The sequence below is a fragment of the Ptiloglossa arizonensis genome, chromosome 7 (genome assembly GCF_051014685.1).
Source record: "Ptiloglossa arizonensis isolate GNS036 chromosome 7, iyPtiAriz1_principal, whole genome shotgun sequence".
NCBI classification, from domain to species: Eukaryota; Metazoa; Arthropoda; class Insecta; order Hymenoptera; family Colletidae; genus Ptiloglossa; species Ptiloglossa arizonensis.
This window is the reverse complement of record NC_135054.1, coordinates 19,422,501-19,444,676: the sequence shown is the minus strand read 5'-3', so window position 1 is coordinate 19,444,676 and position 22,176 is coordinate 19,422,501. Positions and strand designations below refer to the sequence as shown.

Genomic DNA, 22,176 nt, shown 5'->3' with positions numbered 1-22,176 from the left:
CTTAGAGAGAAACGTTTCCACGATACCGGGGTGGAAAATACCGCGAGTATTCGTTCGGCTCAACGTGTTTGAACACCAACCTGTAAACGGGGTGAGTGTCGCGTTTCTCCGTGGCGTAACGCACCGATCGATTTTCGTTCGTAGTCGTTCGAGTTGAAACTCGTCCGGGAAATCATCAGCCTCAACGTCTGTCTCTGTATCTCTCTATATATATATATTTTTTTTTTTAATTATTCTCTCTCTGTCCCTTTCTCTGGTGTGAGTCGTTGATCTGACTGTTCGCAATCGTTCACGTACCGCGCGCAAAAAGCGATCACTGGCGCGACCGTCCTTCTCACGGCCGGTACGGTCGGTTCGATGAAACGAACGACGAAACGGAACCGAGAAGGCCGGAACGCCACCGTTCGATACTTACCCGCGTACGTGCGTGTGCGCGCAGCCGAACGATGATCGTAGATAGTCACGTAGATCTTACTACTAATATTGTTTTACTGTGGTTCTTCGTGGCCGTCGTTTGAGAAAACACCGAGGAACCCGAGACGATGAACGCCGCCGCCTTGCGGATCGAGCGGTCGGAACCGATCGCTCGCCTCTCCGTAGACCTGTTGTTTATTACTTGGCACGACATAGAATGCTGGAGAGATGCGTGCACGTCCTTACCGCGACTGGTAGCCCCTGCTCGAAGTAACTCGCGAGGATCGACCAAGGTCACCGTCTCACCGATACAACTCGACGAATCTCGGATTCGTACGATCCATCGCGGACAATGTTACTTGGAATCTGATGTCTCGATCAGAGTTGAAACGCGACGCGAACTGGTACGAGCTGACCTAGAAACTCTGAGGGGCGTATCTCGAGCGAACGGAGGATTTCCATCGTCGTTGAAAGTCCCCATTTCCCGCAACTTTAACGCCTAATTATCGATTCCACCGCCCGGCCATCTTCCCCGACACCGTATAATCCCGTTCACGATCGCGAGACCCTCACCGACAGAGTCCATCCTCCAACGGAAACGGAGTCTTCCGGCTGGCTCGTGAGCTCGGTATTTGCATGGTCTTTCGTGGTTCCATTCTTTGGCCTCGCGATCGGGGAACTAACCTAATCCCTGTCATCTCTCCTGACATGGATGTCCCCTCGTTTGAGCCACGATCGTGGTAGTCTTACAGATGAGTTCATTTGGGGCACGTATCTTATTCCGAGTAGCTTTATCTACGAGTAGCCATAATCCCTGTCGTCTCTCCTGACACCGATGTCCCCTCGTTTGAGCCACGATCGTGGTAGTCTTACAGATGAGTTCATTTGGGGCACATATCTTATTCCGAGTAGCTTTATCTACGAGTCCAGGTGCCTGAACAATGTCGCTTCGTTTCTTGGCCTAACAATTGGGGAAGTAGCCATAATCCTTGACATCTCTCCTGACACCGATGTCCCCTCGTTTGAGCCACGATCGTGGTAGTCCTGCAGATGAGTTCATTTGGGGCACATATCTTATTCCGAGTAGCTTTATCTACGAGTCCAGGTGCCTGAACAATGTCACTTCGTTTCTTGGCCTAACAATTGGGGAAGTACCCATAATTCCTGTCGTCTCTCCTGACACCAATGTCCCCTCGTTTGAGCCACGATCGTGGTAGTCTTACAGATGAGTTCATTTGGGGCACATATCTTATTCTAAGTAGCTTTATCTACGAGTCCAGGTGCCTGAACAATGTCTCTTCGTTTCTTGGTCTCGCGAAGCCACAATCTCCACCGTCGTGCAAATCACCAGATTCCTGAACCTGACCATCTCTCCTGGCATCGATCCACGCTGTCCAATCACCCGTGGTTCCGTTCCTCAACCTCGCACTCCACGAAACTATGATCTCTTATATTTCTGACATCGAGTAACCTCTCGTTCGAACCACGATCGTGGTTTTGTCAACGAATCCTTACCCAGAATCCTCCCAAAGGACAGAGTCCACCCCAAGTAGGGGTCAATTCGATTCTGGACCTCACGAAGCAGCCACAGCTGTCGTTGGAGATCTCGACGATTCGCTCGGAATCTTGAACGGTTAACGTCGCGGGTTTACGAAGGATCAGCGACTTTTACTTGGAGCAACGGGTAACTGGTCGTGAATGAGGACCGCGATATCTGTTCCACGCTGCGTACTCTAATAGTTGATTAGCTAGAAAACGTTTTAGCTGTGTAACTCTGCTTGCTATCCCGCCGCGGGATCTCGAGGGAGAGCTCGCGACGGGATCCTCACGCGGCCTGCCGACACCAGAGTAGATCAGACGAGCGTAGTAGGTACGTACACGAAAATAAAAGAGAGAGACACAATACATAATACGTCCTAATCTCTTTCCCGGCCGCCGTTTGCTCCCTGGACCACCACGTCCGTTCCCACGACACTCGCTCCACACGTATGAATATTATCTCTCGTACACGCAGGAAACACTGTTTGTAACTTTGTATCGTTGGTCTCGATATCGCTGCATGCTCAGTATGACGAGTCCTGTCCGAGTACGACGACGACGTTCCGCGGGCTAGATCGGCCCTGAAGAAAGGAACAACCTTACTTCGCGCACCGAGGACGAAACACTTGGATCGGTGTTGAAAAAAAAACAAACAAACAAAACCATTTAGAATCGAATATCGTCGCGGTGAACGAAACTTGGTTCCCTTCGATCCGAGCAATCCGTAGGAATATTTCTTCGAATCATTTTCGAACATCTACCGACGAAATGTTCGTGTACACGAAACATCTACGACGATCTGTGACGATACCGATCGAGAAAGAGACGGGGAGCTAGAGTGTTTCACGGTTCGATCTACACTAACGATGGAAGGGTGGGAAATTTTGATTAACGTTAAAAATACTAACATTCTGCCCGAACAGCTAGTGTCCCTTGAAGAAATGTACGAAGCTATTCTTGGAGGCGAACTTGACGAATTCTGAGAGTTTAAGAAACCGATTTTAGCGACCCATATAACGAAACAATCGTTCCACGAGGTGTACGAGCGATCGACGAAGTAACACACTGTGTAATGTATTGTAAAATTCACACGGTGCTACAACACTGAACAACACGGCGACTCTAACGTACTACGTTTAATATGTATACCCCAGAACTGGAAGCAACCAAAATTTGTAATTACCGATCGATCAAAAATCCCATTCCAACCCTTTGTCTCTCTCTCTCTCTCTCTCTCTCTCTCTCTCTTTCTTTCTCTCTCTCTCTCGAGAACTGTCGTTACTTTGACCGTCATCGTTCTAGACATTCTCAATCGCCGAAGATCGCTGGAAAAGGCTCGAATAAATATTCAGTACCACGTGAGATCGCTCGAATCGACCGAAAGTTTCGTTAACCACGAGTAGCGCTCTCACACAGGGTGCATCGAAAAGACAATTCCTCGAAGGATCGTTTCGCGCGATCGCTCGAAAGACGAAAGGAGGTTGCTTCTTGGAAAAATGGTCGCGGTCCAGTTCTCTGCTTCGATTTTGGACGTCTGTGTCGCACCTAGACCCGTATGACGCAACCCCAGTAACTCGAGGGCGTCCAGGGCATCGGACTCCTCGAATCCCCGGGGAGTCTGTTCTGGAAAGGAAAGTTCGCGAAGCGATTAGCGAGTCAGAAACTTGGCGGATCGGAACGAGAGGCGAAATGGCTGACCGCGCGTTCGACCCGTTTCACGGCCGATTACGTCTCGACCCAGAATCCAATGGAAGCTGGCCGACGTTGGTCGTCGTCGTGCTCGGTCACTACGGAGAGACGACAGGCCCGGCGCCTCCGTCGCTCGTTGTTTCGTCGTCGTCGAGGTTAACGGGACGCACGGACTGATCCTCTCCTGGACGACGAATCTTTTCGCAGCTGGACGAGCTACGGACAGAGGTGCAGCGCAGGGACCAGGAGCTACTCGCGATGTCGGCCAAGATGAAGACCCTCGAGGAGCAACACCAGGACTACCAGCGGCACATCACCGTGCTCAAAGAGTCGCTCTGCGCCAAGGAGGAGCACTATAACATGCTCCAGGCCGACGTGAGTTCTTAATATTGACATTGAAACGATTTCTAGGGTAACTCGATGGTGTTGCCATGAGAATCGTCTGCTCGAGGTGAAGGGAGAAGCTCGAGTACAAAGAGGGGTTCGAATAGCCTCCTGGTGGCGAGAGTTGAAGGTAACGTGGACGAGATAACGAGGATACTCGGTTTGGAGCAAACCCCGGATTCGAGGCCATACGTTGCAATTGTTTGTCGATTTTACAGTACGTTTTGTACCTTTGGTACGGTACGATTTTACAGTAATTGTTTGTCAATTTTAATTGTATTGTACGTTTACGACGGTGCGTTCTTTATCGAGGTACTCGACTATTCTCGGTTTTAAGGCGAAAATCTGGTCTGTTGGATACCTTGAATTCGGGGACAGTAGAGAATTTAATGGACCGTGTACGGAGTACAATATCGAGGGCGAAAGAGATAGAGTATTTAACGATAGAGATTAGAATCGTTCGTTAACCCCGAGGTAGAACTGATATCGATTTTAGAAATTGATAACACGATTCGAGAATGTACCCGGTAATTCTAAGAGCGATCTCTGGGTAAAATTAAGACGGAGGAATAATTAAATGGTTTCTTAACCGGAAGTGTGAACAACTACAAACTTTGCAAAGCGTATCGAGGATTCGTCCACACTTTGTAAAGTTTATAATTGTTTACGTATCCAGTTACGAAACACTATAATTAATCCCGAAGAAGGACTTGGTTTGACTCGCGCCAGGGGTTGTTCTCGGAACCGTGTTAATCGGTTTATTTACCTTGGAATCGTACGATTAATTTCCGCAATTTATCGAGCAAGGAAGTGCAACGAGTTATCAACGTCCACCACCAGAGGGCTATACAGGGTTCACGTTCCTAGTACCCATACGAGCTGGTAACCAAAGGAATCAACACCTTTTCAAAATAGAATTCAAAAATAGAATAGAAGTTCAAAAATAGAAAAAACCTTCCAAAATTTCGAATAATAATTTCCATCCCTTCCAAACACCTAAAAACTATTCAATCCCAAACCTAAGGGTACACTCGCAACGAAGACAACCCTTAACCTTCTATTCAGCTTCCCTGCAAACAAAAGCAAACTTTTCCCGCCATTTTCTACTCACCGCGCGTAAAATGAAACTCCCTATATCATCGATAATAATTTCCATCCCTTCCAAACACCTAAAAACTATTCAATCCCAAACCTAAGGGTACACTCGCAACGAGAACAACCCTTAACCTTCTGTTCAGCTTCCCTGCAAACAAAAGCAAACTTTTCCCGCCATTTTCTACTCACCGCGCGTAAAATGAAATTCCCTAGACCATCGAGAGTAAAAATTCCCCAACCATCGACGAAAGTCCCTCCTGTCTTCCTGTTTCCAGGTAAACAGCCACGAGAAGAATTCGAACCTTCGAACCTTATCCATGACGGAATTAAAATTTAAAAAAAAATTTCTTCCTCCCTCTACGAGGGGGTTAACTACCCCTGATTCGACCGGGGCCCGGTCGAATCAGGGTCGAAACTGGTAAATCGAATTCAGGGTAGGAAGGCCAGGCTGCAGGAAACTGGGTCGTGCAGAGCTTCTCTCCTCGTCTCTCTCTCTCTCTCTCCTCTCCTCTCCTCTCCTCTCCTCTCCTCTCCTCTCCTCTCCTCTCCTCTCCTCCTCCTCTTGCGTTCCTCCTGTACCTTCTCCTCGTTCCGCAGACTGTCCGCGGCGTTTCACGTCGCGTGCACACACATACGTGCGTGGCACGTATCGCGCGCGGGTGTACAATGCGGATCGGTCCGGTACTTGGATCAAACTTGTCCTCCGCAACGCGTTACGGCCGCGTAATGGACGCGTGTGTGTGCCCAGGTGGAGGAAATGCGGCAGAGGCTCGAGGAGAAGAACCGGATGATCGAGAAGAAGACGCAGGCAGCGATGCAGGCGCAACAGGAACGGAATCGTATGAACACGGAGCTCACCGAGCTCAAGGATCACATGGACATTAAGGACAGGAAGATCAATGTTCTTCATCGCAAGGTGAGTGACCTTGGAACTTATTCTTTCAAACGGGCACGTGTACGGGCACCGATCACCGGTATACTCGGTTCGAAGTTAACTCGGTTCAAAGTTAACCGGTTCGCGATCGGAGCTCGTCCAATGGGAGCTTCTCGAGTTCGAGAGGGAAGGGATAAAAGTAAGTTCGCGAAGATTTGAATAATCGAAGAATAATTTTTTATAAAAGAAAGAATTCTCAAACGAAGAAGCTCGATTCGTTTGTTTAAGTTCAAGTGGGAAGAGATAACAGTTCGCGAAGATTTAAATAATCGTAGAATAGTTTTTTTAAAGGAGAAAGAATTCTTGAACGAAGAAGTTCGATTCGTTCGTCCCTTCTTTATTCTCTACCCCTTTCTCGTTCGTTGCCCTCGTTGCAACAACCGAGGGACACTGTTCTATATAAATACCTCTCTCGGTAAAGATTCACCGATGAACTCATAGAACAGTGATTTTTTCGAACGTTCGTGAACGAGTCGAATACCACCGTTCTCGAAAGCAATTTAAATGTTTCACGCGGTCGGTCGACGATCGCGACCCGAGACTCCTTTGAACGTGGTCGTTTCAAAGGATTGTGTATTATCGTTTCGAGAGGCTGAGCGACTAAACATCCTGCAATAACCGCCCATCGGTGTAAATTAAACCTTAATTAATTACAAAGGTGCGCTCCAATTACGAGTTAAACGTGCGTCGACGCGCGTTCATTATCCACCCCCTGGCAACCCCTCGTTCACGAGCGCTCTTCATCTTCTCAATTAGCGATCTTCGTAGTCGCCGTCAGTTTTGCAACGATCATCCCCAATTTGTCACAACGAACGTGAAAAATCGACCCCCTTTCTTTCCAATTTTCTGAAAACTTTCGATCAACCTCCAGGACCTTCGACCGTTGGGTCGCGTCGAATTGTATTTTTGTTTCGAGTATACAACGCACGAGGTTGGTAATTTATGCTAACGAAATAATCCGTATATCCGGACGATCGATGTTTAAACCGCATGAATATGCATCGCGGCGATGGTTGCGGATATTTGTACCGCTGTGGCCATCAATTCGTGCAACGTTTCCGTGGCACATGTGTTGCATCCGGGACGTCTTAACGAGTATCGATTCGTTTGATCGTTATTATTATTATTATTATTATTATTTTAAATTCGTCGATACGGACGAAACGGTCAGCGGTACAAATATTTGCGATTCGGACGATGGATCGTTGGTTGGTTCCGGATAATCGAGACCCGGGCCAACACGAGCTTTCGCACACATTGAAACGGTGAAATATTAAACACCCCCTACGGCCGCCGGAGAAATTCGAGACGAGGCAAACTTTCGTTACGGGTTGTCGCAGAGTTGGCACATTGTTTATTCTGCGGCCATGGTTCGATCCAAATCGCTCGAAACGATGATAATGGGAATTGGCAACGTTTATCCAACGTCTTTCTCGTTTACGGTCACGTGTAAACGGTTTACCTTCGATTTTGTACGCGAGTCGCGGATAGAAACGGACATTTTTTCCATTGAAAAATATCGATCGTTGAAAGATTCACGTAAATGGTATCGAAGTTTGGAATTTTGAAAAAATTTCATCTGGTTACTTGATCACTTAATCGTCTTGGTCGTTCTCGAACTGAGAATAATTTTGAAAATTGAAAAAAAGTAGAGGGGAAATTCGAGAGTTTTTAATGAATTTTGCTCGAAATTAACAGTGTATTCATTGATACACCTCTTTGAGTATTGTTAAAATGATCTCTCGACGCTCTCGAGGATAAATGAGTAATGGAAAAATTAGGTAAATTCGATTCTCTGTGAATCTTTAACGCGATCGTTCGTCTCTGCGTATCGAGCCAATTAGAATCAATCCGATTCGACGATCAACGACACCCTTTCTCGATTAGGATTTTCTTTTTTTTTTTTTAATCGCGTAATCCCGAAAGGGTCGCGGAAAATTGAAAGAAGGGTTAAAAATACCGCGATCCTATCGTGCAAGCAGCGTCCATTAACGCTCAAAGTGCCTTTAATCAGTCTGGACAGCCCTATCATCGCGTCATCAGCATTCTAAAACGGGCAACCCTCTTTATGAACCGTATTATCAACGAGAAGAACGGTATTCTAGGTATATAACTATCTCGTTCGATCGCCGATGTGTTCCTATTTAATTATTCCCTGCTAAAAGGCGCGAGAAAGAAACCGTGTAAACGTTTATCGTCGCTAAAACGAGACAAAAAAACGACCTTAAAACATACTTGTATCCTGTCCCTTCTAAAGTGCACGAAAAAAAGGGAAGAAATTAAATAAATGTTACCACGAGTGAACATCGACCCTGAAAGAATACTTCGATGGTCGATGTTTGTATCTTCTCCCTTACAAAATGCAGAAAAACGAAAGAAATTAAATAAATGTTCAATCACGAGTGGACACGTAAAAATATACTTTAATCGTTGATGTTTGTAAAATGGAAAAGTGGAAAAGAAAGAAAGGATTAGATCAATATTTACACTCGTGGTCAACGAGCTTAAAAATACTTCAATGGTTGATATTGGTATCTTCTCCCCATTCAAAATGCACAAAAACGAAAGAAACTAACTAAATATTGAATCACGAGTGCACACCGACCCTAAAACTACCCTTTAATCGCTGATGTTCGTGTCCACTTCCTTCTGAAGTGCACAAAGAAGAAAGAAAGAATTAAATTAATATCATCCCTGAAAGAATACTTCAATGACGGAAGATTGTATCTTCTCCCCTTCCAAAATACAAAAAACCAAAGAAATTAACTAAATATTGAATCACGAGTGTCCACCGCCCCTAAAACTACGCTTTAATCACTGATGTTTGTATCCTCTCTGTTCTAAAGTGCCCAAAAAAGAAAGAAGGGATTAAATTAATGCTCACACTCGTGGTCAACGAGCTTAAAAATACTTCAATGACCGCTGTTGGTATCTTCTCCCTTCCAAAATACAGAAAAACCAAAGAAGTCAACCAAACATCGAACAAATGTACAACCGCCCCTAAAACTACTCTTCGATCACCGATGCGTTTGTATCTTCTCCTGAAGATTCCAAACGGTGTACAAGAACGAAAGAAAAAAAGCAAAAAAAAAAAGAAAAAGGAAAAATTAAATAAACGTTATTCGCGCGTGGTGACCGACCCTAAATAAATCAAGCCGGCGGTCCGAGCCAACGATAATAAAAATCCCCGTTCGACGATCGTTTCTAATTCCTTTTAATCTCGTAACCCCTTAAAGGGACACTGGGAATTGAGAAAGAGAGCGAGAAATCGAGCGATCGTATCGGACAGACGGCGTCCATTATCGCTCAAAGTGAATTTAATCAGGCTGAGCAGCGTCATCAGCATTCCCCGCGAAAGAATCGTAATCGTCGCCGGTCTTCCACTACCGGGCCACCGTCCGTTAATTAATTCCAACGGGTTCGAAAGTGGTTTTTCGCCCCGACGATTAATTGGCCGAACCCCCCGAGCGTCAAAGGGGAAGCGCGCACACTTAGCGTAGAATATTCCCACAATGCGACTGCGGGAGTGCGCATGAGTGTGAATCCGTTCGTCGATCGGTGTGCGTGTGTGTATTCACGTGTGAGAGAGTTGCGCGCGCTCGTGCGACACATTTTAGCAATGTTTTTCCTATTTTTTTTGTTTTCTCTCTCTTTCTTTCGTTTTTAGCGCGCACGTAGTCGACGGTACGGTGTTCAACGGCCGTCGAACCGTTTTAAAACCGCGGCTCACCCGTTTTTATCCTTAAGTTTCGCACCACACCTTAGTTGGCCAGTCTGTTTGTTTTTTGTAGCGTCAATAAAGACAATTTTTCGAAATTACCTTCTTTTGTTTCTTTCTTTGTTCAAGTGCACCTGTGTGTGTGTGATTTTTTGTTCGCATCGGTGATCGATGACGGGACAGGTCGACGACAAAGGTGAAATACTGCGAACGACGTCCTCCTGGATCGTTATCAATTATCGGTGCGTCGAATGGGAGAATCCATTGCTTTCTGGATCCTTTTTTTTTTGATATTTTTCCGATAAAGTTTCTTTTCTCCCACGTTTCTCGATGCTGCACAGGAGAACGTTTCTTTTATCGTTTTTGTTCTTTTCTGCAGTCGGTTGATCATTTAGTTGCTGTTCTCGCGTGTGTACAGGGTGTCCCGTGGGGGATGGATTATTTCGATGTTTTTGTTGTTTCGAATTAGTGGACGAAATGTTGCTCGACTTCTTCGATTGGTAGAGAGGTAGAGAAAATTCGATGGTTAACTTTTGTTTGTTTTTTTTTTGTGCACGGAATGTACACCGATATTCTTATTCTTGATGTTTAAAAATGAAAAGAGCAAAGTCGACCCTCGAATTTCCTCCACGTTTTTACCTACGAAGAAACATACCTTAAAAATGCGTTGAGCAACCCTTCTCTCTGTTTGAAACAACGAGGAGGTTAATACGACCTGTTTCCAATGGTACACCCTGTACAATTGTGTAAATGTTGCGGATGTTGTTTGAGAAGATCGTTGAACATGAGAGAGCAGGTAAGTGAGGACTTACGATTACGTTAACAAACGTTCATTTAAACCGTGAAAAATAATCCGATACAATTAACGATTAATAACGGTACACGAAAATAACAATATCGATATCGACTAACAGACAACACCTTAAAAACCATACTAACTCTAATGCTTACACCGGTATCGTTAAAACCTGCAGATTAATGAAAATTGCATTAATTAAAAGTCAAATTTCTAATCCACTACTAACGTTTCTAACCAATGTCCAAATTGATCATCCCCAATCCCGTGGGGTTTCTCACGAGATTTTCGTTACACCCAGAGGATCCCTTATCCCTGTTCACCTACCTACACCATCAGTCCCCGTTGTTCCGGTTGAATTGAAACGAAGTGATAAAATTCGAATGCTCACGGTGGAGTCGTTGTTACTTCAGATCGAAAATCTGGAGGATCTGCTGAAGGAGAAGGACAACCAGGTCGACATGGCCAGGGCGCGTCTAACGGCAATGCAGACGCACCACTGCAGCAACGAGGGTGCACTTAGTAGCCTCGAGGAAGCGATAGGAGATAAGGAGAAGCAAATGGCGCAATTACGCGAACAGAGGGACCGAGCCGAGCAGGAGAAGCAAGAAGAAAGGGAATTGCACGAAAGGGAGCTCGCCGAGTACAAAATGAAAATTCACGCCCTTGAGTCCGAGGTGAGTCCCACCACCTCCAGGTGGTAATTCGACAGATTTTTCATTTAACAAGTTCTGAAACGTTCGTGTCGCTCCTCGACACGGAAACAATCTTCTCGTTGGTAACTTTGATAAGACGAATTCTATCGTAGACCATCGTTCCGGGCTTTAGCGTGGCATTTATTGATCTGAACAGGGTGGACAAAACTACCCTTTAGCGTTTATATATATATATATATATATATATATATATATATATATATATATATATATATATGAATTGTAAGTGGCGTGTGACATCGGGGATGAATTCGCACGTAAGGAATGAAAACGTGTTAAATTTTGTCCTGGTTTTGATTCGTGAAAAATCGGTTGGAAAAATTGTTACGTAGATTCAAAGATTGTAATGTGGAACTTTGAAATCGTGTAGTAGATTAACTACGAGTCTCAAAATATATATATATATATATATATATATATATATATATATATATATATATGAATTGTAAGTGGCGTGTGACATCGGGGATGAATTCGCACGTAAGGAATGAAAACGTGTTAAATTTTGTCCTGGTTTTGATTCGTGAAAAATCGGTTGGAAAAATTGTTACGTAGATTCAAAGATTGTAATGTGGAACTTTGAAATCGTGTAGTAGATTAACTACGAGTCTCAAAATATTCGTTTGGAAATTGTATCGTGAAAATCGTAAGACCTGGTCAATGCGAGAGTGACTATCGGTTGCGAGAGTTTAAGTGTAAATTGCAGAGTTCTCGAGCGGAATGAATATTTCTTAAATTCTGTAATATCGGGTAAAGTGTAGAAAAATGAATTCCGGCTTGCACTTTGGATTTTCGCGGTGTGTCGATCGAGCGTGGCCAGAATTGTGGGACCGAATGTACCTTGGAAAATTGCTGGAAATGAAATAACTTCGATGTGGTTCCACGGCCAAGACTCTGACGGTTGGCATCTTGTTCACAGGTCGAGAAATTGGGCGCCCGCTTGGAGAGGGCGCAGGCAGAAAAAGACCGGCTGGAAGCGAAGCTGGAAAGCTCCCAGTCGGAGCTGGGTAAGAGTAAAGCCGAGCTTGACAAAGCTGCGTCCGAGGTAGGTCGCAGCGGCGCCGACTGGGAGGCTGCCAAGCAGAGGCTGACCAGGCTGGAGCTGGAGAACGAGAGGCTCAGGCACGATCTCGATAGATCGCAGACCACCTACGGAAGGAGTTCCCTGAACTCCACCCAGGAAATGGACAGGATTCAGGAACGTGCCGAAAAGACTGCGGCTGAACTCAGGAGAGCCCAAGCGGAGCTCAGAGTCACCCAAGCGGACAACGAAAGGGCCAGGGCCGAGGCTACCGCCCTACAAGAAAAGGTAACTCGAGTTTCAAAGCTTTGATCCCTCGACGACTTTGTCTCGACCTCGATACAAGGTTCAAACATCGAGGCAGTGCTTGTCTGCTCATCAAATGCAGTGGTTTGTCCACACGAAGGATTGTACGGTCAAGGTTGGACACGGTTGCTCGTTCTTTTGAAACTTCAAGGTCTTCTTACGTGTGTACAACTCGACAACTTAGAAAAGTTCTCGGAGGGAGTGGTCTGTCCGTAGTGGGGACGAGACACCCAGCAATGGGTCGTGGCGTCCTTTGATACTGTTCAAAAGGAGTGAAAAAACTATGAAACAATGACTAGGATTGGACAGGTCTCATTCGTTTAAAAAAAAATATATGTGCACTATAAAAGCACTATAAAAAACGTCTGGTGGGAGAAGAGGCGGAACCAGTATTCCTCCACCCAAAGGGATCTTTTCTAAATCGTCAAGGTATACTTCTATGCTGTATTGAGATTCTATTTGACAAATTTTATACCTTCTTCTTACAAAAGTTTCATTTTCGACACGATTTGTAAACTTCAAAGCATCGAAAGGGGCGTCTGATGGGAGAAGTAGGCGGGGCCAGCGTTCTCCCGCCCCCAGAGGTCCTTTCCAAACCGTCGAACTGTACTTCTTCGCTCGATCGAGATTCTATTTGACAAATTTAATACCTTCCTCTGCAAAATTTTCATTTTCGAAACGATTTGTAAACTTCAAAGCATCAAAAGGGGCGTCTGATGGGAGAAGTAGGCGGGGCCAGCGTTCTCCCGCCCCCAGAGGTCCTTCCCAAACCATCGAACTGTACTTCTTCGCACTATCGAGATTCTACTTGACAAATTTAATACCTTCCTCTGCAAAAGTCTCATTTTTGAGACGATACGCCGATTTGGTCTCTCTGACAACTTCTGCTAACGAACCATCCGTCAAAATTAGTCGAAAATCGTAAATCTACGCGAAATTCGTGGTGAAATCGCTGCCTCGGTTAATGGAGCTCTCGTAACCCAACCCAGAACCGCGTGATTTTCAATCGATGAAAGATCCACGCGTCGAGAAACCACGTTCCTTTCGCGAACGAATGAACAACCGCAGCCGGAAGTAGCCCCGACCGGCCCCCTGTACCGTAATCGGCACCCGTAGGGGTCCCGCGGTCATTAATCGACGATCGAGTCGACTTGGCAGCTTTGTTCGTCTCCCAAGAATCGAGAACAATCGACGTTAATAGCGATCGATTCGAAGTCGTGCCGCGATTTCTGCACGTCGAAATCGAGCGAGTCGTCCCTGCTGGCCGCCCAGTGTGATCTAATTTCCAATCATGTCCTCGTTCTTCACGGAGTCGTCGTTCTTCCGGGCTTCGTCGACGGCGCGAAACGAACCGGTAATGAAACTGTCGGTTAAGTGGCCGGTAAATTGCACGCAGTCCTGCGCCTGAATCGAACCAAAGACACCTGACTGGCATTTTTCACCGCGGATGATGGCTCGAGATGTTTCTTGAATTTTTCCAGATCTTTTCACTCGCTAAAAAATTATGGAATTTTCGGGAATTTTTTTTTTCCTGACTATAGGAATCGAGATATAAATATAAAACTCCAGAGATTGTTTGCAAACGATTCGAGTGGCTGGATAAAATTTTTTTGGTTCGTGTGTATAATTTTGAAGAAGTATAAAACGTCTTGGAAAATAGTATCGAGATAACGTGGTTTGTTCGAATCGTCAGAGATACAAGAGAGAAGAAAAGAAAGAAATTTGATAAAGTTAACGGTTGGAACTATAAGCAGAGGCAACGAATGGATCGAACTCGGCGAGTATTATTAATTATAAATAATAATGTACGAAAGAAATAATACAAAACGATGTTCACGGTATTTAATGAACGCATCGCGGTACAGGTGATCCGACAATGGAAAGTATTAATGGGTACGGGTTGAAACGAATGCGTGTACAGGTTGTGACTACTGTGGTATTAAGTGGAGGGGACATGGATTTTAATTAACGTGTCACAGTGAACGGGGAACACATCAGTGCCGTATTAATAATGGATCGGTGGGTCGACACGCGTGTAGTTTCTCTAATGGCGTAACTGCTAAGGGTTGCAAGACTCTTCAAAGATTAATTTTGCCTCCATAAATCAGAGACGGAAGGAGATTAACGGGTTCTTGTGCAAATAGCTGCGCAAGGGTCGATGGGACTGTGTCGCGTCAATTAAGAAGCGGTGAAAGCAATATTATCGTTGCTACGTAATTGTTCAAAGACATCTACTCCGAATTATCCGGTATTCGATTGATCACGATTATCCTCGAGTAAATTCCAAGTAATTGGCACTCGATTCGGATCACAGGGGACCGACGATCTTCCTTTAATTACGGTTAACTTGGAGGAAATTCTGCTCGATCGAAACTGAAACGTTTCATTGGAACGATGACTCCTACCTAATTGTAACTAAAATCGTTCTTTGCAAAAGTCCCAAGTATTGTGAACAGTTGGATACGTTAGGTGCACTCGTCGAGACTTTGTCCGACACTTTCTGTCTTAATCCCCTACGGTTGGTCGACTACTATTTTTGGAAATGTACTCACATTTTCAATTGATACTTGAAATATCTCCTCTCTATTTCAACGTTGACACTCAAAGGTCTCTAGCTACTATCCTTTACGGAGACTTCGCTGTATACAGTTTCCAGTTCTCGATTGATCCAATTTTATTCTTATCCTCGTCTTTTCCAAAGGTGGAGAAGAGCCAAGGTGAGGTGTACAGGCTGAAGGCCAGGCTGGAGAACGCTCAGGGCGAACAGGAGAGCCTTCGAGACGAGTACGATCGAGCCCAGGCTTCTGTGGCCAGACTCCACTCGGAACGGGACAAGGCGATAGCGGAACTCGAGAAAGCGCAAGAGGAACTCGAACGCACTCAGGCGACTCTTGGCAAATCGCAACTTCAACAGGACAAGCTGCAGAATCTGCTGGATAAAACGCAGAGCGAGGTGGACAAACTTCAAGAGAAACTGGACAAAACGCAAACGGAAATTCGCAGGGTGAGTAGCCCGTGTTTCGATGCTTAAATTTATCGTTGAGAATTGTTATCTCGTGTATGACACGATTCTTCGTCCTGTCATCGTACTGAAACTTTAAAACACTTCGACAGATGCAAATTGAACGAGAGAAACAGAATTACGACTTCGAGAATCTCCAGAGCCAGCTGGACAAAGCCCTCGGCCAGTCGACGAGGATGCAGAAGGAACGAGAAACTATCCAACTGGACGTCGACCGGCTACAGGACAAATACGAGAAAGCTCAGGTAAAATGGTTGAGACTTGACGTAGAACTGACAGCGAGAGGCATATCGTACCCTGAATAATTGTAATTGGGAATCAACATTTCGAGGTACCTTAATGATATCGTATCGACGAAATGCTTAGACAAGCGCATAGATCTCTCTAAAAGATACTGAAAGGTAATATTGCTTTTTCGTAATATTACGTCCTTTGATCGTAACTAATTTTCACGAAAGAAAGTTGTCCAAGATTAACAATCGCGCAATCGAGAGTTAACGCTTGTCGCGAATCACGCCTCAACGATTCTGTATTATCCACTGTGGCAAGGTACACGATTGTCAAGCTTTCTTCTTACGTCTTGCAGATCATAATGCAGCGACTGCAGAAGGAGCGGGACGGCTTCCAAGAGGACACGCAGAAACTGCACGAGAGGATAGAATTCCAGCAGAATCAGATAACGAAGATGCAACGGGAGAAGGAGAACGTACTGTCGGAGCTCGATCTGGTGAAGGAAAGATGGGAGAAGGCGCATTCTTCTCACCAGAAGCTGACCGTGAGTAGTCGACTGGCATCCGCGACGATGAACAGTCCCATCGGCGTTTATTAGCGACGAGATCGTACGGTGATCGTTCTGTTTTCATTGTCGTCGAGCAGCTCGAGCGGGACGATGCCTTGACCGAGATCGAGATACTCAAAGACAAATTGGACAAGGCTCAGTACTCCATGAACAAGGCGCACGAGGAACGGGAGAACGCGAACAAGGAGTTTGAGAAGATGCTGGAGAAGTACGACAGGTAAACGAGTGTGGTTTATTATTCCCTTCGAGTCGATACTTTGGAAAGATCAAACTGGAACGAAGAACAAAGAAACGCACGAGACATCTAGAGCGTCGAACGTGAAATTAGAGACTTTCCGAAGATGCGAAAAGATGATACCAAAGTGAACATGTTGTCCAAAAGAATTTCGTATAGACTAACTGGCGAAGAGATTAATGTAACTGTGATATCAACACGAGACACAGACTCACGCAACGCAAGAGCGTAGGTTACTTTAAATTAGAATTACACTAACCTAACGTTACTGCACAGAGTGTATCCTTTAAGTTCGACTGGCATATTTCAGGCATTTCTGTCAATTTACCAAAGAAATGTTTCGAACAAAAGTCAGTTTTCGATCGGCTGTAGATTGATATTCAATGTCCTAGAAGGTAGATCGACTCGTCCTCGCTAATTCTTTAAAATTAATCATTGTTTGCCGTTCTCGCAGATCACAGAGCGAAGTCCACCGACTGCAGAATCGCATCGAGGTGATGGAGGCCGACAGGGATCGTCTGGAACTCGAGGCGGACAAACAGCAGATGCTGGCAACGAAGAGCCGCGAAGAAGCGCGCAAAGCTCAAGAGGAGTTGGCTCGCGTAGAAGAGATGTACGACAGGGCGGCGTTACAGCTGGGTCGCACCAAGGAACACGAGGAGAAGTCGAAGGAGGACCTGGACAGGCTGGCGGTGGACCTGGAAATGGTGCGCGAGCGTTACGAGAAATCGCAGATCGAACTACGTCGATTGCAGAACGAACGTGAGAAACTGGTCGCGGACAACGAGCGTATCAGCTTCGAGCTGGAGCGGGCGCACTCGCAGCTGAACAAGGCGCAAGCGGCGACGGAGAAAACGCAGGAGGAGCTGCTCAGGATGCAACAGGAGATCGAGAAGATGTACGAGAAACACGATCGACAGCAAGCGGAAGTGAGGAAATCCCAAGGTGAAGCGGAACGTTTGCGCGTGGAGGCGGAGATGGCGCGCGAGGAGTGCGAGAGGTACGCGGCCAGGTTCGGCAAGTATCAGGAAAGCCAAGAACGACAGAAGGAGGAGCACGAGTGGGCGAAGCTGGAGGTGGAGCGGCTGAGGGATCGGCTGGAGAAGGCGTTGGCGGAGCTCGAGCGGGCGAGGAAGGCCGAGCAGGACGCCTCGAGGTTGCGCGCCGATCTGGAACGTGCGGAGGGGGTGCGAGGTAAATACCAGTACGAGCAGGAGAAATGGCAGAGCGAGGGTAGTAGGCTACAACAGGAGGTCGAGAAGCTACGTGAACGTCTGGAGGGCCGCGAGACGGAGCTGAAGAGGACGCAGACCGGCAACGCCGAGCTCGAGGCGAAGCTGCACGAGACGCAGCTTCAGCTCGAGCGGGCGCGCGAGGAGACGACCAAGGCAAACGCGGCGCAGGAGAGGAATCGCGGCGAGATCGAGCGGGCTAGAATCGAAACCGAGAAGATACGCGACCGTCACGACAAGGTGAAGGCGAGAGCGGACGCCCTGGAGGCGGTCAACGAGAATCTCCGGGTCGAGATCGTCCGGCTGGAGAGGTTAATGCAAACCGAGGGTAAGACCAGGTCGGAGAGCGCGAGCATCGAAGTCGAGCGATTACGCGCCAGCCTGGACAAGGCGATCGTCGCCCGGGATCAGGTGGAGCTCGAGGCAGGCAGGCTGGCCAAAGAACTCGAGAAGACGAACATGCAGTCGGCCAAGTACCAAGAGGCCAGCGAAGCGAACAAGAAGGAACTGGAACGTCTCGCCACGGAGATGCAACTGCTCAAGGAGGAGCGCGAGACGCTCAGACAGGAGCTGCACAGGGTGCAGCAGCAGCAACAGCAACAACAGCAGCAGCAACAGATGGCGGGTAACGAGGAGATGGCGCATCTGCAGCACGAGCTGCAGCTGGCCCAACGAGAACGAGACAAGATGGCTGCGATCCTGGAGAACCGGGAGAAACACTCGGAGAAGATCGAGAAGGTGAAGGAGAAACTAGAGGCAGAGGCGAAGCAGCTGCAGATGGAACGGGACCAGCTGGTGATACAACTGGAGAAGTCGCAGGAGATGTTGGTGAACTTCCAGCAGGAGCTGAACGCGAACGAGGCGGAGGTCGAGCGTCAACGGGAGGAGGTGCACCGGTTGCAGCAGCTGCAGCAACAGAGGGCTCACGCCCAGACGCCGGACAGAGCCTCGAAGGAGGCTCTCGAGGCGCAGATGCGGGAGGTGCACCGGCTCAGCCAGCAGGTGCAGACCCTCACGCAACAACAGACGAAGGAACGACAGAGGGCCGACCAGGCCGAGAAACGGGTTCAGGAGCTTCACAAGCAGATCGCGGCGAGGGACACCACCGCGGGCGGGAACGAGGCGCAGCTCGAGGAATGGCGGAAGCTCCTCGAGATGGAGAAACAACGGGCGGACGCGGCCGAGAGGCAGGCCAACGAGCTTCAGAAACGTATCCAGACGACGGAGAAGCAGCTGTACGCCCAGCAGCAGCAGATCCAGCAGATGCAGACCACCGTGCAGCAGCAACAGCACCAGCTTCAACAACAACAGCAGCAGCAGCAGCAGCAGCAGCAGCAACCGCAGCAGAACGGCCAGGAGGCCGCCAGGTTGAGAAAGGAGCTCGAACGCGCGCGAGAGGAGATTAAGCAGGCGACCGTCGAGCGCGAGCGGTTCCAGGCGCAGCTCGAAATGCTGTGCCAGGAACTCGAGAAAAAACAGGTTAGCAGCACGACCTGCACTCGCTCGCGCTGACCTACACTACCGCCTACACCCGCACTGTCTGCACTCCTCTCTGTCCAGCCTAACCGTGGCCGAATCGTTGTCGACCGGTTGCTCGACACACCGCGCCTCTCGTCTCTCTATGTCTTCTCATTTCGACCGCAGCCTCTGCCTTCGTCGTAGACGAAGCAGACACTCGCCCACTGCTCATACACGCCGCAAAAAAAAAAAAAAAAAAAAATTTATATATATATATATATATAAATAGAACGACCACGACCGAACCGATAATCATGTATATATATACAGACGAGACCAGAAACCGATGCACTCGCACATCTTTCTCATCTTTGTGTTGCGTATACATGTATAATCTCCGGGCGTCCGTCACACTTCACAGCGAAGCGCAACAATCGCCTTCACCATATTATCATAACCCATATTCAGAACCCAATTCCCGCGCGTGCAACACCCATAATCCCCACGACGACCATTGCGATCATTTTCAGACCAGCCGCGCGTCACGCGCAGCATCGCGCAGCGCAGGGGCCACGATTTTGCAAACGATGCACAGTAATGTCTCGGTGTATTGATCGTAAATTCGTTACTCGCTCGGATTCGCGATCAAGACCAACGAACCCAACAGTTTCGATGAAAAGATTCGCGCACCGATCACTCTGGAAGTGTCCTGATTTTTCAAACGTTCCGCGAGGCAATACTGTATCATTACTGCGCACGTTACTTTCACCCAGCTGCATCATTCGCCAATTTAACAGCTAACCGTACACTGGCATTCTTTCCTCGACGATACATCGAATTGGAAACCGAAATTTTCCCTCGTAATCCCACCGATCGAGGATCACGAGCTACGCAAGCATCTACTCTCTAGTATACATCGCCATAATGGAGTTTGACTTGGAACAATTAATTTCGTCGTTATATTCGAATCGTCAGAGATACGGAGAACCCTTGACTCCAATCTCCAGCTGTTGCAAGGACGTTTTTTTACTCTCGAGATATATTTTTGATACTGTAGTTTAAGAAACAATTCCATCAGGAATGTCAGTGTGTGGCTAGCTAATGTTTGCTTCGTTAACGCGTTCACAGTCCCCGCTTACAAGCGCGAATGATATAATTCTCGATGGAACGAATACTCCACTGTTCATCTCCTAACGATAGACAGTATTATCCCTGTGATGTAGCCACGTTTGGCAATTGTATAAAAGCTTCCAGGTTAATCAGCAGGGACAATATCTGTTGCACTTAAAACTGACACCCAGCCAGATGGGATTAGTGGACTGTGAACGTGTCAACTATTGGCTTCGGAGCTAAGAAAGATTCGTACGGTTATACCGAACAGAATTCGCCCGAATGTTGGCATCGAAATTATGCTACTGCAAACAACAATGATTCAAATGCCCGAAATGCCTCCACCTAATGGGGGAGTACATACGCTTTGCAATACCCACCCTCGAAAGCATGCTACTTTTGCATGCAACGCATTGTTCACATTGTTACTCGAGGTGGGCATGTTAGGTGCCTGGGCCTGTGTAATAAAATAACAATTTAAAACTAAAGCTGCGCTGCGTCACCCTGCGCCGGATGCGCGGCCATTTTCAAAGCATAGCAATTCGCGCGCTCATCGCTCGTTTTCTTTTACTTTCGTGTACGAGTTCGATCGGTTATGTCGTTTTTACCGTTATGTTTGTTGTTGTTGTTGTTGTTACCGCCAGCGACGTCGAGGAGACGAATGGGGATCGTCACGACCCCGAACCCTTCGAGTTAACCCTTGGATTGTCCATTTAGCACCTATAGGTGTTCCGGTCGATCGTCCGCGTGCGTTGAACGCCGATAGGCGTCCGAAATGTATGTACTTTCAATGCGCAGGGGTGTCTTCCGCACAGAGCGTGCGTTTTGCGTCGATATTGCGAAAGAGTTGAACAGGAGAGCCCCGTGACCGTCTCCTGGGTCGCGAACGGTACTCTCGACACTTTATTATTATCGCTGCTATATTGTTTATGCGCGTACGACGTCGCGACGACGAGCAATCATCGCGAGCATCGCTCTTTTCCGTTCCCTTGTTTGTTTTCTCGTACGAGGAGCGCGCGCCGATTTCGGAGATGGGAAATGGCTACAGGTGCGATTGTAAACGACGACGGGGCGATCGTCGTTCTCCGATCGGTGCGAGCTCGACCGTCGTTTTGCTCATCGTTGTAGACACGAATTTATGCCATTCTTTGTCTCGACGCATATATATGTATATATATATACATATTTATACATATATATACGTATATTTTTTGTACATAAAATATGTAGAACGTCGCTAGATTCGCGAGGGAGAGCGTCCCTCCTCGACCGTGCGTCACTTATTTTTAATTGCGTATTCATGCATCTCTCATTTAAACCCGGCGCCGTGACCATGACGAGCAATGGACACACACAGACGTCCCCGTTGATCGATCCAAAATTTTCGATGAAAAGTTACTCGTAAACTCCAAACGAATGCCGGACGAATGTTAGACAATTTCAAGGGCGCTGTGGTCGACCCTGACAGAAAATTTTCGACAGCTTCGACGGGGTTTCGAAGGCTCCACGATCGAGAGCTAAAGTCGAGCTGCGCAGGTAGCCCCCCCACCAAATGAGAATCCAAATTGATTCGAAACAGTTCAGGTTGATTAGAGAGAGAGCTCGAATACAGAGATTGTTCGAGTAGCTTGCACTTTGGTTGTTAACGAAAGGGAATTCGGGCGCGTGCAGGCACCCTCTCGAAGTGCAAATTCCGCGGAATGGTCGC

At 47.1% G+C, this 22,176-nt stretch overlaps 1 protein-coding gene across 6 annotated transcripts in view; it reads left to right on the top strand.

Moving 5' to 3' along the window:
• Nucleotides 1-22,176, top strand: part of LOC143149532 (uncharacterized) — a 122,607-nt gene that overhangs the window by 85,906 nt on the left and 14,525 nt on the right. For all 6 annotated transcript variants that reach the window (XR_012992813.1, XM_076316993.1, XM_076316994.1 and 3 more), the window contains 9 exons: nucleotides 3,850-4,017; nucleotides 5,870-6,037; nucleotides 10,983-11,246; nucleotides 12,205-12,594; nucleotides 15,314-15,616; nucleotides 15,727-15,879; nucleotides 16,221-16,409; nucleotides 16,511-16,650; nucleotides 17,123-19,379. Coding sequence is in view for 5 of the 6 variants with exons in the window: in XM_076316993.1 (XP_076173108.1) it covers nucleotides 3,850-4,017; nucleotides 5,870-6,037; nucleotides 10,983-11,246; nucleotides 12,205-12,594; nucleotides 15,314-15,616; nucleotides 15,727-15,879; nucleotides 16,221-16,409; nucleotides 16,511-16,650; nucleotides 17,123-19,379 (4,032 nt within the window). In the remaining variant the exon portion in view is untranslated. The remainder of the gene's footprint in view (nucleotides 1-3,849; nucleotides 4,018-5,869; nucleotides 6,038-10,982; nucleotides 11,247-12,204; nucleotides 12,595-15,313; nucleotides 15,617-15,726; nucleotides 15,880-16,220; nucleotides 16,410-16,510; nucleotides 16,651-17,122; nucleotides 19,380-22,176) is intronic.